The 16,646-nt window shown below is 39.9% G+C and overlaps 4 protein-coding genes and 1 pseudogene across 5 annotated transcripts in view; 3 read left to right on the top strand and 2 right to left on the bottom strand.

The window, feature by feature from the left end:
• The window catches only part of LOC104793587 (probable DNA helicase MCM9), a 5,697-nt gene extending 1,036 nt beyond the window's left edge, over window positions 1–4,661 (top strand). Inside the window, exons 3-19 of the mRNA XM_010519982.2 lie at window positions 29–217; window positions 316–382; window positions 566–740; window positions 906–1,005; window positions 1,284–1,381; window positions 1,549–1,614; window positions 1,707–1,799; window positions 2,028–2,144; window positions 2,236–2,308; window positions 2,609–2,675; window positions 2,804–2,885; window positions 3,095–3,216; window positions 3,325–3,392; window positions 3,529–3,638; window positions 3,981–4,028; window positions 4,124–4,276; window positions 4,414–4,661. Coding sequence (XP_010518284.1) covers window positions 29–217; window positions 316–382; window positions 566–740; window positions 906–1,005; window positions 1,284–1,381; window positions 1,549–1,614; window positions 1,707–1,799; window positions 2,028–2,144; window positions 2,236–2,308; window positions 2,609–2,675; window positions 2,804–2,885; window positions 3,095–3,216; window positions 3,325–3,392; window positions 3,529–3,638; window positions 3,981–4,028; window positions 4,124–4,276; window positions 4,414–4,469 — 1,684 coding nt within the window. The 3' untranslated portion in view covers window positions 4,470–4,661. The remainder of the gene's footprint in view (window positions 1–28; window positions 218–315; window positions 383–565; window positions 741–905; window positions 1,006–1,283; window positions 1,382–1,548; window positions 1,615–1,706; window positions 1,800–2,027; window positions 2,145–2,235; window positions 2,309–2,608; window positions 2,676–2,803; window positions 2,886–3,094; window positions 3,217–3,324; window positions 3,393–3,528; window positions 3,639–3,980; window positions 4,029–4,123; window positions 4,277–4,413) is intronic.
• Window positions 4,992–7,217, bottom strand: LOC104793580 (annotated as a pseudogene).
• Window positions 8,690–9,126, top strand: LOC104709322 (the record flags this gene model as incomplete). Its single annotated transcript, XM_010425958.2, has 1 exon — window positions 8,690–9,126. A coding segment is annotated over one exon (321 nt), but the record flags the coding sequence as incomplete, so codon positions are not given.
• On the bottom strand, window positions 9,151–10,603 carry LOC104793566. Of its 2 annotated transcripts, none has more exons than XM_010519955.2 (4): window positions 10,267–10,603; window positions 10,031–10,116; window positions 9,714–9,916; window positions 9,151–9,559 (listed from the first exon to the last, which is right to left on the bottom strand). In XM_010519955.2, exons 1-4 carry the CDS (start codon window positions 10,539–10,541, stop codon window positions 9,419–9,421), a joined length of 705 nt encoding a protein of 234 aa, XP_010518257.1. In that variant the 5' UTR covers window positions 10,542–10,603; the 3' UTR covers window positions 9,151–9,418. The 2 variants fall into 2 exon arrangements, with proteins under 2 accessions (XP_010518257.1, XP_010518265.1); XM_010519963.2 differs by having other exon boundaries at window positions 9,714–9,913; window positions 10,267–10,602.
• On the top strand, window positions 13,346–13,828 carry LOC104709313. Its single transcript, XM_010425952.1, has one exon. The coding sequence runs from the start codon at window positions 13,346–13,348 to the stop codon at window positions 13,826–13,828; it is 483 nt and encodes a 160-aa protein (XP_010424254.1).

Below are 16,646 nucleotides of genomic sequence, written 5' to 3'. Positions count from 1 at the left end.
TGTGTGTGTGTGTGTCTCTCTATTTTTGTTCTATTGGGATTGGGAAGAGATTTATTTGTTTATTTCTGATTCCCACAGAGACTTTCCCAAGTATTGGCCGAGTTAGAGTAAAGCACCGTGGGATTCTTCTGATGTTGAAAGGCACGGTGATTCGCTCCGGGGCTGTCAAAATGTATGAAGGAGAAAGGATGTACCGATGTCGTAAATGCAAGTTCATGTATGTTTCTTTTTCTTCTTTGTTTTATGCATTTGATTGACACCTCTTGTTCTTGTCCCTATGGCTGATTGACTTGCTTCCTTCTTATTATATTATAGGTTTCCTATTTTCCCTGAGTTGGAATCAATTAACTCAATTGTGAAACCACCCTTTTGTCCTTCTCAGGTTTGTCATATTGTATCACCATTTCATTCTTTTACTACTAGTCTACTACCCTATATGCTCCTTTGCTGTAGTACTACATGTTTTGCGAAAACACTCGTCTCTGAAATCATGTCCCTAGCTTTTCATATTCTCCAAAGCAACTCATCTAACATCTCTACCAAATCTTTTAACTCTTGGTGACAGCGGTCTAAATCTTGTGAAGGCACAAACTTTGATCCTGTAGATGATACAGTAACACGCCATGATTACCAAGAAATCAAAATCCAAGAAAATACTCAGGTTTTGGGTGTTGGGGTTATCCCAAGGTCCATTCTAGTCGTCCTGAAAGATGACCTTGTTGACAATGTTAAAGCTGGAGGTACAACACCATGGCTTTTGTTTGCTTTTGTTTTATTCTATGTATTACATATTCTTAATTCCCAGCCTCTGTGTAAGCATCCATTCTAAAGGTACCAACATAACCGTTCCACCTTCTGATACTTGCTTTTCTCAGTACGATATCTATTGTTTTCGTTTTACGCAGATGATGTTGTTGTCTCTGGAATCTTGACTTCAAAATGGTCTCATGACTTAAAAGACGTTCGCTGCGACCTTGAACCTATGTTGATTGGCAATCATGTCAGGTATATGGCTTAGCAAATGTGATAAATCAATCTGTTTTAATCAATTCTATCAAGGAAATCTATACCAACCATTGCACAAAAATTGTATTGGTTTGTTGCCTCAAAAAATTAATCATCAAGTCGCTCTTAGTTCCCCTTAAAGCAATTTCCCCAAGATTTATTTTGGGTCTTGATGAGATTACATTGTCTCATATTGTGAGTTACTAGAAGGCATTACAATTTCAATTATTGACACAATTTCTACCCCCTTTTCACCTGTGAACCCTGCCACTCTCCAGAAGAACTAATGAACTTAAATCAGAAATTGATATATCTTATGAATTGATCGAGAAGTTTAAGAACTTTTGGAGCCACTTCAAAGATACCCCTTTGAAAGGTAAAAACTCACTGTTACTTGGAAATTATTCTGCCTGTTTTTTCTTGCAATTATTTTGGACAACTAATCCCTTGTATTGCCATCCATTTTGATCTTATTAGCCAAGTTAGATATGGAAGATCTAAAGTAGAATATGTGCTAAACTCTTTAATATTTGATTAAGTCAGGGAGAAATGCTATCTTACGAGGTATCTGCCCCCAAGTCTTTGGACTCTTCACTGTTAAGCTTGCAGGTAGGCTGTATGCATTTTTTTTTTGTGCCAACATCTTCTCTTATTGAACTGTCTAGAAACATTATGGTGCGTGTGCATTTGGTAATATGCAGTTGCCTTAACACTCATTGGAGGTGTGCAGCATGTTGATGCTTCTGGGACAAAAGTTCGGGGAGAATCTCACTTGCTTCTTATTGGTGATCCAGGTTGTTGTCAACCACTGAGTATATTTTTCTTCTGTATATGCATGCCCCTAAATTTTGGTTGAGTTCCAAAGTTTTCGCCGGAACTAAATTATTTTGGGACTTGAGTACCTTACATGAGTTTCGAAAAAAAATAAAAGGTCTTGTGTATTTTCTTGTTACTATTTGATTAAAATCTGTATGGAAGTGCACTTTCAAATGACCCACCTTTACGGTGTTAATATCTGCCAGGCACTGGAAAATCTCAGTTCTTGAAGTTTGCTGCAAAACTGAGCAACAGAGCTGTGATCACAACGGGACTAGGAAGCACAAGTGCTGGATTGACTGTAACTGCAGTGAAGGATGGAGGTAAGCACTGCAGTCTTTTGCCTACTTCTTGTGTTGGGTCCTTTGTACACCTTTTTTTCCCCCTCGTTTAGTCTTATTAATTTGTTTGCAGGAGAGTGGATGTTGGAAGCTGGGGCCCTTGTTCTTGCAGATGGTGGACTCTGCTGTATTGATGAATTTGATAGGTAGTCTCCAGATGACAGAGGGGAAAAACATTTATTATAAGGATATTTTGCATTAATCTGTAGTGTTATCTGCTTGAAAAGTTTGATCTTCGCTGAACTTGAAGTGTTCTTGTGAATCATTAGACTCTTATCACAGACAAACAGTACCTGGTAAAAACTGTTCAACTTATAATGACAAACACTCTAGGATTTTTTCTGAATTTTTTATATTGCTTTATTTTTCATCGAGTTTGATTCTATTGCTTCGTCCTTGGGAGACTTGCCAACTGCTAAAGCGTTTTTTTCTTTTCTGTCTGGAAGCATGAGAGAGCATGACAGAGCAACCATACATGAAGCAATGGAGCAACAAAGTATTAGCGTTGCGAAGGTAAACTACTCTATATAATTTTCATTTATATTTATTCTCTAGTTACAGCATCAGCTCCATTATTCAAGTTGTACAACTAAATCAGCTTCTCTCTTTACTGTGTCTTATTTTTTCTTGCTAATTTGAAGGCTGGCCTTGTAACGACTCTTAGCACAAAGACAATCGTCTTTGGTGCTACAAATCCTAAAGGACAATATGATCCTGATCAATGTATCCACTTCAGAAATAGTTGACTTCAAAGAACAGACATGTTTTTGCTTTACATACACACTTACTGTTTTCAAATTCAAGTTAGTGATATCAATTTCAAAAATGCAGGCATTTTCTCCTTGAATCATTAGTTTGTCGAGCATTCCTTTTTTTTTTCCTCTGCATTTGAATTTTATTTGGTGTATTTGAAATTTCTTAACTGAATCTAGCTCTTTCTGTCAATACTGCACTTTCCGGTCCCTTGTTGAGCAGATTTGATATTGTGCTTGTTCTCTTAGATACAAAAAATCCCGAATGGGATGCAGTTGTATCTTCTCACATCCTTGCTGAGGTATGTTCCTTTAAAGAATCTCTATTGTGTTGCGTGCTGACGCAGAGTTTATGTTTGTGAAAAAAATATAACTTTTATGTCTTCGATAATTTGATGACATCAACATAGGTGCAAATAGAGGAAGATAGGTATGTGGATGATCTGACAACTATTTGGCCACTACCTGTGCTTCAAAGGTATCATAGATCATTCAGTAATCTAGAAGCGTTACAATTGTTCCTTGCGGAGAAGTCTGAGATGGCATATGCATTTGATCTTAGCTAATAATACATTCATGGTTGCTATTGAATTCTTATATCCTGACCTATGCAGATACATTCAGTTTGTGAAAAAAAACTTCAGGCCTGTTCTATCAAAGGAAGCAGAAGAAATTATTTCAAGTTATTATCGACTCCAAAGAAGATCATCGACACATAATGCAGGTATCTCCTGAGGAATACTTTTTCCTTTCCGAAGATGCTATTTTTGTATTATTAACATGGGGTGTGGGAAGCTGACCATCGTAGAACACTAGAACAGTGTCCAGCTTTTAATCCTCTATTCATATAGAAAATTGCTCTGCAAACACATTCATATTGGAGGTAACCAAGGTATAAATGTATCAATTTCAAATAAAAACATTCACCGAAATGGCTGGAATGAGCTCTTCTGTAGTCTTGTCAAGAAAATCTCTAGGTCCCATGGGTACAGGAAAACCAACTAAAGATAGATTTCGAAGGTGGGGTGAAACTTTGCATGTAATTTGATTATACTCTGAACTGCAGCTAGAACAACCGTGCGGATGTTGGAAAGCTTGATACGTCTGGCTCAAGGTATCACTTCGGTTGTACTCTTAAGTCTTAATCAATACTCTTACTACAAAACACAGAAGGGGAAAAAGGATACTAATGGTATAATGGTGTCACAGCTCACGCAAGGCTTATGTTCAGAAATGAGGTCACACGATTAGATGCAATAACAGCAATCTTGTGCATTGAATCATCGATGACCATTTCAGCCATCGTAGATAGTATGGGGAATGCACTGCACTCTAATTTCTCCGAAGAACCAGATCATGAACGTATCCTTTTTCAAGCTTACTTAACTTTTGTGCCTACGTATAACCAAAGTCTGCTTTTAGTTACTTACAGTCATGAACTGGAGCATTAACACTTGAAGTTTTTGTATTTGTATTCCCTAACATAAAGCAACAAACAGACGCAAAGCAAGAGAAGATCATCCTTGAAAAGCTAAGAGGAGACGACATCTATTAGCATTCTGGCTTAGTGACCCGCAGAGAGAGAGAGAGGTTTGCAGCTGTAATCTCCTTCACATTTCTCCTGCAAGTTTTTTTTTTTATGTATAGAGGGCGTTCTGTGTGATAAGGTAGGTTTTCAGACGGATTCTAAAGCACTAGAGCATTATCAAAAAAAAAAAGAAATATATGCAAGCATGATTGGCCTTAACCAATGTCAAAAGAAACATTCTTCTAATTTCATCCAAATAATCATGAACACCAAAAATGTAGTTATCTTCAATAATTTTTAATGTTACAAAATCTGTATTAGAAATTTTGAGTACACTTAATCCCTAACTTAAAAATACATTGAGGTTTCTTCAAAAAATAAAACCCTTCCAAGTCACCATTTTTTTGTAAACTATACATTTTATCTCCAGAAAATGCATTTTAATTATATAAAATTAAGAATAATAGAATAATACACTCACCATCTTCATCCACATCAAGTTTGTAAAAAGACAAATAATATAATATTAAATCGAAACTCAATGCAACGTGGAATTTAAGTCCATCTTTAGAATTTTGAAACTGACATTTTTGTTTCATGGGGTCACTTAATCATCCCACCACATCAAAACAATGACCTTATTTCCTAATCAACGAAATTACGAAGACGAGAGTGTCATATTAGGGCGATGGTTTGGAACGCTAAGATACTTGGCCATATAATGTGCGTACTTGTTGAACACGGCTTCGAGAATTGCATCTCCAAAATGAGCAACAAGCAATGGTTTGGTGATGCATCTTGCCCACCTTGCATGCTTTATACCAGCTTCCATGTGAAATGATTGGTCCTCATCATTTTCTTCCTCAAGGTCAATTTTATACGGGACAATATGGTCAAATTTATCAATCTTTTTGATCTCGAAGGAACCTTCCTTGAACACAACATCCCTCACCTCGTCTTCACTTGGATTGTAGAATGGCATGTTAAACGATTCCATCTCTGGTTGCTTCACAAACCCCTACACTCCCAACAATGTATTACTTGGTACGTAGAGAAGTGTTTAAAAGATTAAAGAAAAAAAGATGGTTATATATACCTCGGATGCTAGATCGTGGAGGCAATCGGATAACAACGACCAAACTTGGAAGCAGTCTTTGGATAAAGCGTTGGAAGCCTTTCTGCCTACGAACGCGAGAATCATATGTCCATTATGCACTATCTCTTCTGAACGTGTTTTTAGGAAAACCGAAAAATCATTCTTGAACTGATTCAAATAACTCTTGTAGACATTTGGAGTGTATGGATGTTTAATATGAATGCTTTTTGTGTTGCCCTCAAGCCCGTCTGGAATTTTAGAGAGCCAATGGATACTAAAAGCTGAATGAACAAAATGGAGAGACTTTCTTGGGAATAGCCTTGAGTAGAAAGAACCGGGGACTCCCGAGACAAAGCACCTTTCTTTAACTTCCATTTTTAGCTTCTTTAGGAAAGAAGGAACCAACTTGAAGGTTGTATTGAAATCGTTCTCTGGAAGATCGTTCAAATAACAATAGATTTCTGGTGGGTTTTTACCCATTTGTTGGTACGACTCCATGGTCGTGTTGGCTATCGCGGACATGGCCAACACCGTGTTTTGTCCAGTAGAACAACCCAAGTCTGTTACTTTGATGAAATCAGGAAAACCCATTTTCTCTAGCATTTCTCTTAGGAATTTTGTCACCACATGTTGTATCGTATAGAAAACACTTCTCTGTAAAACCCCCCCCAAAATTATATCATAAATTGTCATACTACTTTAATTAATTTAGAATGAGTTTTAAAGAAGGACCAAGTCATGAACAAACAAACAAAAAAAAGAAACTCAGAGCTTATGAATAGAGCTATTTTGTTAATAATAAATTACATATCTATCGGCCTATTGGCATAATAATAAACAATAAACTCACATGTTACTAAGTTACAAACTTCTTTGTTTACAATCAGAAATGGAAAAACTTTAGTGGTATATATCAACAAACATAATCAAAAATTTGGTTGAAATTTTGTTAAATTAAAGGTTACCAAAAAAAATTAATTATTGTCAAAACGTATATGAATCAAAATATAGTACGTAATTCCTATATCATCACAATTCGTCATAGAGTGTTTATTAAGTACCTGATAATGTGAATTAGTAGCGTAACTGTGTTCTCCTGTTCCTCCTTTCATACTAAGAGCGTCCACCAGTGAGTCCCTAACGTATACACAAACATTATTTAATCAGACAAAATTCAAAATTAGGAAATTAGGATTCCAGATTCATAAACACACAATGGTTAGGTTGAGCATTTTAATGAAACCGAATACAAACCAATTTATCCAAACCCGATATGAGACTAATTCTTTTTACTAATTTAAAATTCTATGTCAAGATTTCCACCACAAACTTAATCTAAACAACCATACCAAACAATCCACAGTGCCTAGCTCACTACAAAAAGAGACCATGATTAAACACATCTTCCCATTATACCTTTTGGGTTTGTTTGTTTTAGTGTATATCAACAAAAAAAATTGATTACAATCTCATCTACCCACATTGTAGCTCTAAAGAGAGAACTCCAAAGAAAAAAAAAACAAGAAGAAACAGTGGGACAGTTACATAGTTACAAGAAATTAATCATCCCGTTTCAGTTGAAGATCGAAAAAACAAATCATTACCTTGAGGGAGACATGATGCGAACAATATGCGTGTATACAATTTTCTCGATCCAACGTATATGGTTTTTTGCACACAAAAAAAAAAAACGTATATGGTTTAAGATTAGAAAATATGGCTTGAACTATCTGGGATAATGCATACTATATATATGCTTAAAAACTTTAAAAAATAAGTTTGGTATGTGTTCTCGAAACTATCACTAGCTATCACATGCTTAATAAGAGCCACTTGCATGAAGTAGCACCACACAGATATATTTTCACACTTAACATTATATTTGTATCTATTTTTAATTTTACGACAGCTGAAATCGGAATATAAAAAACAAATTTAGCAAACAGGATAACTTATAAATATATAAAAAACGTAATTATTTTGAATTAAAAGATAGAATTGCCGTGAAGAACCAGGATACTTTACTATAATATCAATCAAAGTGGTTAGGCAATAACATCTTCTAACGTAAGTAATTTTAAAATCCAAAAAATCTTTCTTTTTTTTTTTTTTTGTTTTTTTATTACAGAACGAAAAAAACAATACACGGTTTTCCTGTCAATGGGCCATACACTCTAAAATGGGAATCAATTGTGAAGATGTTGGGGGATAACTATGGTGATTGCTCGAGTTTGAATCGCTTGGTGTCTCCTTTGATGAATTTGGGATTTGAGAATATCAAGTCTCCAAAAACAAGATATGAATCGGTTCAAAATAAACAGCAACAAAGTAGTGCAAGAGAAGATGATAACAATATTAAACAATTTTGGAATGAATAATAATAGCTTTAGTTTTCTTGGGTGCTTTATTTTTCTTGTGTGCAAAGGAAGTCATCATCAGCTAGCTAGGAGTTGAGTTTAAAGAACAAAAATTGCAAATTTGTAAATCCATTAGGAAGTAAAGTTTTTGTTTTGTAAGGTTAGTGTATTTTCACTCCCTTATCGTTTTTCTTTAGGATGTTTAGTGTATGTGCTTTCATGTGTTGATGATTTTGCATAAAGCTGCTGTAATTTTGAAATACCAACTCTTGTATTCGATTTTATAATAACGAATGAAGTTGATGTTTTTAAAGAAAAGAAATTGAGAAGAATGAGAAACTGAAAAAGAAAATGATAGAGTAAAAACTCATCCTATAACCAACTAAGTAAATTCTTATATTTTACATTATCATTTTTATTAAAAAGATTAACATCTAATCTGATATATTTAAATACAAATTAAACAACAAAAGTAATTACTTACAATAAAAATCATTAGAATAAAACTCAATGTACATAATTTCTTTTGACGACCAAAAAAAAAAAAATTATTTCATATGATTTTCCTGATTATCAATGATAAAAAAAGTTATTACAAAATAATATAATGTAAGAAAAAAGAAAATGTTTTTTTTTGACAAAAAAAAAATGTTATTTGGGCTGTAATAGTTTTTCGTAAATAAATGAAGAATTTAGTTTACTTGGAGAAGTGGAGAGAGAGAGAGTCCCGTCTCTCAAAACCTACGGCAAACGCAGCCACTTGGTTTCTTCAAAACCTTGTAATAAATAAATAAAAACCTACACATTTTAGTAACGCTCTTGTCCTAACAACTTCAATCGCAGTCATGAGCGCTGCTGCGACTATAAGAAACACCTCGTGGATGGTGGCTACCGCGGTTGCCGCCGTGGAAGCTCGTTGGAACTATCCTCTCCGTTTATTCAACAAAGATGTCAAGGCTCGTCTACGTGCCATCGTTGTCACTTCACGTCCACCTTCTTCTTCTGATGATGATGATGTCGTCAGAGACAATAGTCATCCTATGCCTAAATCTGATGCTTCCATGGAGAGAGTTATGGGCCTTAGCTGCTTTGGCCCAACCACTGTTCGATTCTAGATCTCTTTTGTTGTATGTGATTTTTTTTTCATTTTTTTCACTGTTTTCATGAATTTTTTGCATCTAATTTTCTCTGTTGATAATTCTTGTAATTTCTCAGAAAAAATTATTGATAATTCTTGTGGTAGCCTAAGTCCATGAATCGCAAATCATTTAGTTTGGTATTTGATAATTGAGGCAAATAATCACTCTCTTTTACAACATTCTCCCTAGAAGAGAGATACACCAAATCATTTAAAAAAAAATGGTTTTGGTTTAGAAAGATAAATTACCATTGATAATATAAACATATATTTTAGAAGAATAAAAAGAAAAAAAAATAATAATAGACATAGTTTTGAGGAAGTTTTATTTAATTTCTTTTTGTTTTTTGTTTTTGTTAGCGTCTAAAGTAAGATGATGAAGAGATTAGTGGCGTGAAGGCGACTCAGAGTTTGCTTCTTCTTCTTTAGCTTGTAATTGCTTTGTTTCAGTATTTGGCACTTTTTTGTTTATCAAAGGCTCTATCATTTGCTCTAAGTCATCCAAGTCTTGCGTGACTTTTTCCACCTGCATATTTAAATTTTGACTTCTCTAATCACAATCAAAAGTTTTGATATGTTGACCCAAAAAAAAAAACAAAAAAAGGGACCCCTAAAGCATATGTTGAAAATTTAGTTCGATTTTATAAATTTCATTGACCAGTTTGAATGATAAAGTGTACCTTGTGAAGGAAATCTTGGGTTAGATGTGCTTCATGAGCAGCAACTTCTGAAATGTGTTCCAGAACCAAAGCTACTTGTTTCATTTTACTTTTCTCGGGTAGTTTCTCTGCCATTGCTTCAGCCATTTCGTCGGTCGCTGTCGCCACTTTCTCCACCATTTCTGCTACAGCCTCTACCCCTTCTACAACCAACCCCGCCTCTACTACATCACATCAGTCCAATTTATGGCAAACACAAGAAAAATAAGCCTATATATAAAGTAGAGGAGCTATGAGTAATGCATAGAAGAATAATGAGATATGACTATATTCGTTACCTTCGATACGTTTCAGTTTCTGTATCCTTTTGTTGTTCCAGAAAGATAACACTAAGGACATCGCTGAACCTATAACCCATCTCCCCCTGCCAGTTATTCTCCAAATTTAGTCCCTTATGCATTGATCAAGATTGAATAATCTAATGCAAATAGGTTCGTACGTACGTATATCATAAGCTACCCTATTGTTCCATTCGATGTGTATAGAGAGAAAGAAAGCGAGAGAGGGGAATTACCAAGAAGGAAAATTAAACCATTGGCTTGGAGGAGAAGGTTGCATCTTGGAGTCGTTGGAAACATTACTAAAGTATCTCCCAGCATTAACCGGATTTGATAACTTGAGACCTTGTGGACACATCTGGTTAGGATAGTCTCTCCTAAATCGAATAATCGCCGGATATGGATTCATAGACGTCTTTCTCTCTACGTTGTTGTATATATGTAAGACCTCCGTAAGGCCCTGCCTATACACCGAAAAACCTCCACTCTGCATTCTCCGAGTCGGATACATTTTCCTAACCGTTTTCTTGAAATCAAGATTCTGAAATTTTCATAGACGCAACTTCAATTATATATACACAGTAATGTTTTTATTTTGTGTGTGATATTGGTGAAGCGTATGCTTAAGATAAAAGGTTTTTACGTGTAGTAACGCTTCGTGATAGATGTTGAACACGCCAAGAAATGTGGTTGTCTTTTTTTTTTTTCTATTAATATATTTGTTTATATATCTTACTTATCTGTATTAACATTTTTGAAATTACATTTTAGATAGAAACTTTTAGATTATTCATAACATACTTTGAATAATTATGTTTTCCGGATACATTTACGAAAACTTCACATCATAAATATCTATGAATAATTGTATTTTTCAGATAGAGCCATAGAGGTTATACTTTTCTTTGTTTGGTTTAAAAGTACAAATTAAAAAGACGACAATTTGTTTGCATTTGCAGCTATAGATTGTTGGATATAGGCATTGCCCCCAGAAGTCCAAACAGAAGATCCTACGAAGTTTTGGGCCTGAAGTCTTGGATTTGGTCCATCTGGCCGCAGGGGTAAAATCCTCATTTTACAGAGAGACAGAAGAAACCCTAGGACAATGGCCCACTATAAATACCAGAGGTCGTTGTCAGAGAAAAGAATCCACTTTTTGGGCAATTAGAGAGAGAAGAGCAATTATTTTCGTATTAACTGCGTTTAGCTCCTTGATTGTCATTTTCCATAAACCCTCACTTCAATTCAACATTAATAAAAGATTTATTCCCATTAAGATTCATATTATTAATATTTTCGGTTTCGTACATCAACAATTTGGCGCCCACCGTGGGGCCAGACCGAATCCTTTCTTGGACGACAAGAGTTTGGAGACTAAGGCGTTTTCGGAAAACCAGAAGCATGTCTCACACCGATCTCTCCAGCAACGAAGGCGTCAAGTCCTCTACGCCCCGATCTCCCGCAGCTCGCGTGGAGCCCCCGAGGCCAACCATATGGGGCTGCACCCGTTCGAGAACGAACCAGCACCAAGGCGTCAATCCAACCGACCGCGAAGCCGTAGGCGCTACGCGCGTCGCTCCAACCAATGGCCTAGCCAATGGCGCTATCCCTCCAGAACGTGCAGCCGTAGGCGACAATCCAGCTGACCGCGAAGCCGTAGGCGCTACGCACGTCGCCCAGACTAACAGCGTAACCAACGGCACTACTCCGCCTGATCGTGCATCCAACGGCACCACTCCAACCAACCACGTAGCCGCTACTCCCGGCCGTGCGCGAAGAGGCGTTACTATCAGTCAGGCCGCGCTCGATGAAGCTGTACGGAAAACCCTGGACCGTATGAGTGGCCAAGCGGCACCGATGGACCATACGCGACCACAGTCTGACTCCCGACGGGTTCGAGACCAAGACGCGCTGGCACCACGCACTCCGCGAGCTGAGCACAACGCTCCAAGAGCTGAGCACAACGCTCCAAGAGCTGAGCACAACGCTCCAAGAGCTGAGCACAACGCTCCAAGAGCTGAGCACAACACTCCGCAAGATGAGTTCGGCACCCCGCGAGCTGAGCACCATGTTAACGGAAGACCCCGGCTCCCGTCGATCATCGTTGGACCCAATGGCGAGCAGCCGAGAGTGCACTTTCAGGCTGACCGGATGCTCATGGATCGACGTGCTGAGCTAAGTCAACCAGAGAATGCAGAGCATCGCGCCCTCAAGCAAGAACTTCAGCAGATGCAAGCCCAGCTGAAGAAGATTACGTCTCAGATGCATCGTGTAACAAGCGCGGCACCGGAGCTGGAGACCGTTCTGGCAGAAGCACGACGTTCGCCGTTCATCTCAAGGGTTTCAGGTGTCAGAGTTAGACGATATCCTGACACCAGCAAGAACAAGCCACTACCGTATGACGGAAAGGGGGATCCCACGGTCTTCCTGAAATCGATGTCCATTCACATCGGCAGTTCGTACTTCTCACCAGAAGAGGAGGACGCGGGAAGTTGTCAGCTGTTCGTCGAGAGCTTGACTGGTGAAGCATTGAACTGGTTCTCGAGGCTGAAGGCTAATTCGATCGACGGCTATGAAGCACTGACAACCGCCTTCCTCCAGCATCACCAATGCTTCATTCGTGCGCCCGCGTCGAATGCTGACTTGTGGAGAATGTATCAAAAGCCTACCAAGCCATTACGGACTTTCATGGAAAGATTTAAAGGTGTCGTATCCCAACTCGCTATAAGCGACGAGTCCGCCATCGGTGCGTTGAAAAACGCACTCGCTCGTGGCACCAGATTCAAAGACGACTTAACAATCCTCCCCGTCACAAGCTTAGGCGAAGTACTTGCGCGTGCTAATCGGTACATCCAAGTCGAGGAGGATGAAAGGAACCCCGACCAACCGAAAATTCCCGAAAAAATTCCAAGTTCGAAAAACATGGCCGTAGAAGAATACTACGAGCCACGACAGCATTACACCAGAGACTACGCCAAAGGCGAAAAAGGAAGGAAGGCAACGATGTTCGCTATCGAAGGCAACGAGCACCAGCAAGGCAAACGTTGGAACAAGTACGATCGTGAAACTGATGGTCATACCTACAAGGGCAAACGCGGTTATTGCGAATTCCACAAATTTGGAGGACATTCTACGGAGGATCAGCAACAACACGAAAGGCAGCGTGAAGAGGAAGCAACATTACAGAATGACCGAGCACGAGCTCAAAATGACCGAGCACGAGAAATCGCTCGCCTGCCTCCTCCCCCGAAATGAAACCATGACGTGGAAGAACACGATGAACCACCAGCACCTCGCCGAAGGATCAACATGATCATGGGCGGCTTGTCAACGTGCCGCGACTCTGTACGGTCGATCCACGCCTACTGCCGCGAAACAGAAGTAAAGCGCAACTTGCCCTCCCACACCAACATGTTCAAAACATCCTCCGATCCAATTATGTTTACTGAAGAAGACACACTTAACGCGAGTCCCAACAACGACCCCCTTGTCGTAGAAATGATAATTGGGGAAAGCTCGGTTAACGTGATATTCAAAGATGTGCTAATCCAGATGGAAATCGATCTACGTAAAACAACACGTGACACGCAGCTTTTGACGGGATTCGATGGAGACACTATAATGACTGTTGGAACTATCACGCTTCCGATCTATGTTGGCGGTACGATGCACTGCTTCAACTTCGCAATTGTAGACAAACCCATCGTCTACAACGTCATTCTGGGAACACCGTGGCTTCACAAGATGCGCGTTGTGGCTTCTACCTACCACCAATGTGTCAAGTTCCCAAATGCGTAAGGAATCTATACGCTGCGCAGAGATCCTCTAATGGCACGAACTTGTTTCATCATCGAGAAGAAGATGCAAAACGCGAGAGCTTTCGTGATTGCCGAATCAGCACCACTGCAAGACCCACGCACACCACCACCGAAAGAATCTGTGATTCAAGTCAACATCGATCTGTCTGATCCCAAGCGTTGCGTCGGGATAGGCGCCGAGCTACCAATAGGCCTGAGGGACGAGCTCGTTAAGTTCCTACGTCAAAACGCGACCACATTTGCCTGGTCGATAGATCACATGACCAAAATCGACCCCAGTGTTACCAGCCACGAACTTAACGTTGATCCGACTTACAAGCACGTCAAGCAAAAGCGTCGAAAGCTTGGAGTAGAACGTACAACCACAGTAAATGACGAGGTATAAAAACTACTTGATGCGGGATCAATTACTGAAGTTCGCTATCCAGATTGGCTGAGAAACCCGGTCGTGGTTAAGAAGAAGAACGGTGCGTGGAGAGTTTGTGTCGACTTCACAGACCTCAACAAAGCTTGCCCGAAAGACAGTTTTCCTCTTTCGCGCATTAATCAGCTAGTCGAAGCCACAGTTGGAAACGAACAGTTATCTTTCATGGATGCATTCTCGGTATACAACCAAATAATGATGCACATAGACGACCGCGAAAAGACATCATTCATTACCGAACAAGGCACTTTTTGTTACAGAGTCATGCCCTTCAGGCTGAAAAACGCGGGAGTAACATATCAGTGTTTGGTAAATCGGATGTTTGCAAGTCAACTTTGGCGGACAATGGAGGTTTACATTGATGACATGCTCGTCAAGTCGGCTCACGCTGCAGACCATGTTTCACACCTGAAACAATATTTTGAGATTCTCAACAAGTAAAGCATGAAACTGAACCCGGCAAAATGCACGTTTGGGGTCACTTCCGGCGAATTCCTAGGATACCTCGTCAAATCCGAAGCAGATTTCGGCAATCATCAACCTTCCATCTCCAAGGAACACCTGTGAGGTATAACGCCTAACTGGGCGTATTGCCACACTGAATCGATTCATCTTTCGCTCAACGGACAAGTGCTTACCATTTTACCAGCTCCTTCGCGGAAACAAACGTTTTGAATGGATGCCTACCTCAAAGTCGTCCGTAACTTGTCCCAAAAGTTTGAATTCTTTGAGCTCGTCAAAATCCCTCGAAGTGATAATGCCCCAGCTGATGCACTTGCGACGCTCGCTTCCACATCAGACCCTGATCTCCGCCGAGTGATACCTGTAGAAAGCATCGACCAATCAAGCATCGACGTCAACCTTTTGTCTCCCGTTCCAGCTGCATTCCTCGATGCCACACACTCAGTAGAACCAAACAACGTCTTAGCAATCACAAGATCTCCCTCAACGGATTCCACCACGCCAAACATTCCAGCTACGCACTCAGCAGCAACCACTGCTCCTTCGCACGATGACTGACAGACCGAGATTATAGAATATATCGCGGACGAAATTATGCCAAAAGACAAGTGGGAATCACAGCGTCTTCGAGTTAAAAGTGCACACTACACAATGTTGGATGGCAGTTTGTTTCGTTGGGATGCCAATGGCGCTCTTCTCATCTGCGTTAATACGAAGGACATCAATGACATCATGCAAGAAGTTCACGAAGGCACCGGCGGAAGCCACTCTGGAGGTCGTTCTCTAGCACTTCGAATCCGCTGTAACGGACATTTCTGGCCAACCATGGTCGCCGATTGCACCGCCTTTGCATCCAAGTGCGAAAAGTGTCAGCGTCACGCACCATTCATCCACTCTCCGACAGAGCTTCTGCAAACAACATCCCCACCTTACCCCTTCATGCAATGTGCGATGGATATCGTCGGTCCGTTAACTCCGTCAAATCAAAAGAAGTATCTCCTCATAATGATGGACTACTTTACCAACTGGGTCGAAGCAGAATCGTATGTCTCGCTCGAAGCTAATGAAGTCCAGAACTTTGTTTGGAAAAATATCATCTGCAGGCATGGGCTCACATACGAGATCGTTTGCGACAACGGCCCCCAATTCATCTCGCTTCAGTTCGATGGATTCTGCGCTGGCTTGCGGATACGTCTTAGCAAGTCAACCCCACAATACCCGCAGGGCAACGGACAGGCCGAGGCAACCAACAAGACAATCCTCGCTGGAATTAAGAAACGCCTCGATGCAAAGAAAGGTCTATGGGCTGACGAACTCGACGGCGTCCTATGGTCTCATCAAACTTCCCCGCGCACATCTACTGGACGAACACCATTCTCTCTCGCCTACGGCATGGAGGCACTCGCACCAGCCGAAGTAGGAATCCCCACGCTCCAACGTTCCATGCTCGTTCATAATCCCGACTTGAACAACAAAATGCTATGTGATAGACTTCTGTTCGTTGAGGAAGAACGCGACCAAGCTCTACTCCGCATCCAGAACTACCAACAAGCTGCCGCGAAGTTCTACAACAAGAAAGTAAAGTCTCGCTACTTCGCTGAGGGCGACCTCGTCCTCCGCAAAGTCACGAGAATACGAAGGAGAAGAACGCTGGAAAACTCGGCGCGCATTGGGAGGGTCCGTACTTAATCTCCAAGATCGTCAAACCCGGTGTCTACCAGCTACTCGAGATGAATGGCACCCCAGTCCCAAGATCGTGGAATTCCGCCAACCTGAAGCGTTATTATCATTAGTTCAAAAAAAAAAGTGTAATCCGAACTACGAATGGTTTGATCCCTTTCGAGGGTACATAGGCAGCCTTTCAAGAGGTTCAACTATAACTTAAAATATATATATATATATATATCTATAT

The sequence above is a fragment of the Camelina sativa genome, chromosome 1 (genome assembly GCF_000633955.1).
Source record: "Camelina sativa cultivar DH55 chromosome 1, Cs, whole genome shotgun sequence".
Classification (NCBI taxonomy): domain Eukaryota; kingdom Viridiplantae; phylum Streptophyta; class Magnoliopsida; order Brassicales; family Brassicaceae; genus Camelina; species Camelina sativa.
This window is presented reverse-complemented; position numbering and strand designations above follow the sequence as displayed.

Coding starts and splice junctions, on each gene's coding strand:
- LOC104793566 (XM_010519955.2), bottom strand. CDS start 10,541: ATGTATCCGACTCGGAGAATGCAGAGTGGAGGTTTTTCGGTGTATAGG. Junction 10,117..10,266: donor TGGTTTAATTTTCCTTCTTG/GTAATTCCCCTC, acceptor AATAACTGGCAG/GGGGAGATGGGTTATAGGTT. Junction 9,560..9,713: donor CCCAAGATTTCCTTCACAAG/GTACACTTTATC, acceptor TTAAATATGCAG/GTGGAAAAAGTCACGCAAGA.
- LOC104709313 (XM_010425952.1), top strand. CDS start 13,346: ATGGGCGGCTTGTCAACGTGCCGCGACTCTGTACGGTCGATCCACGCC.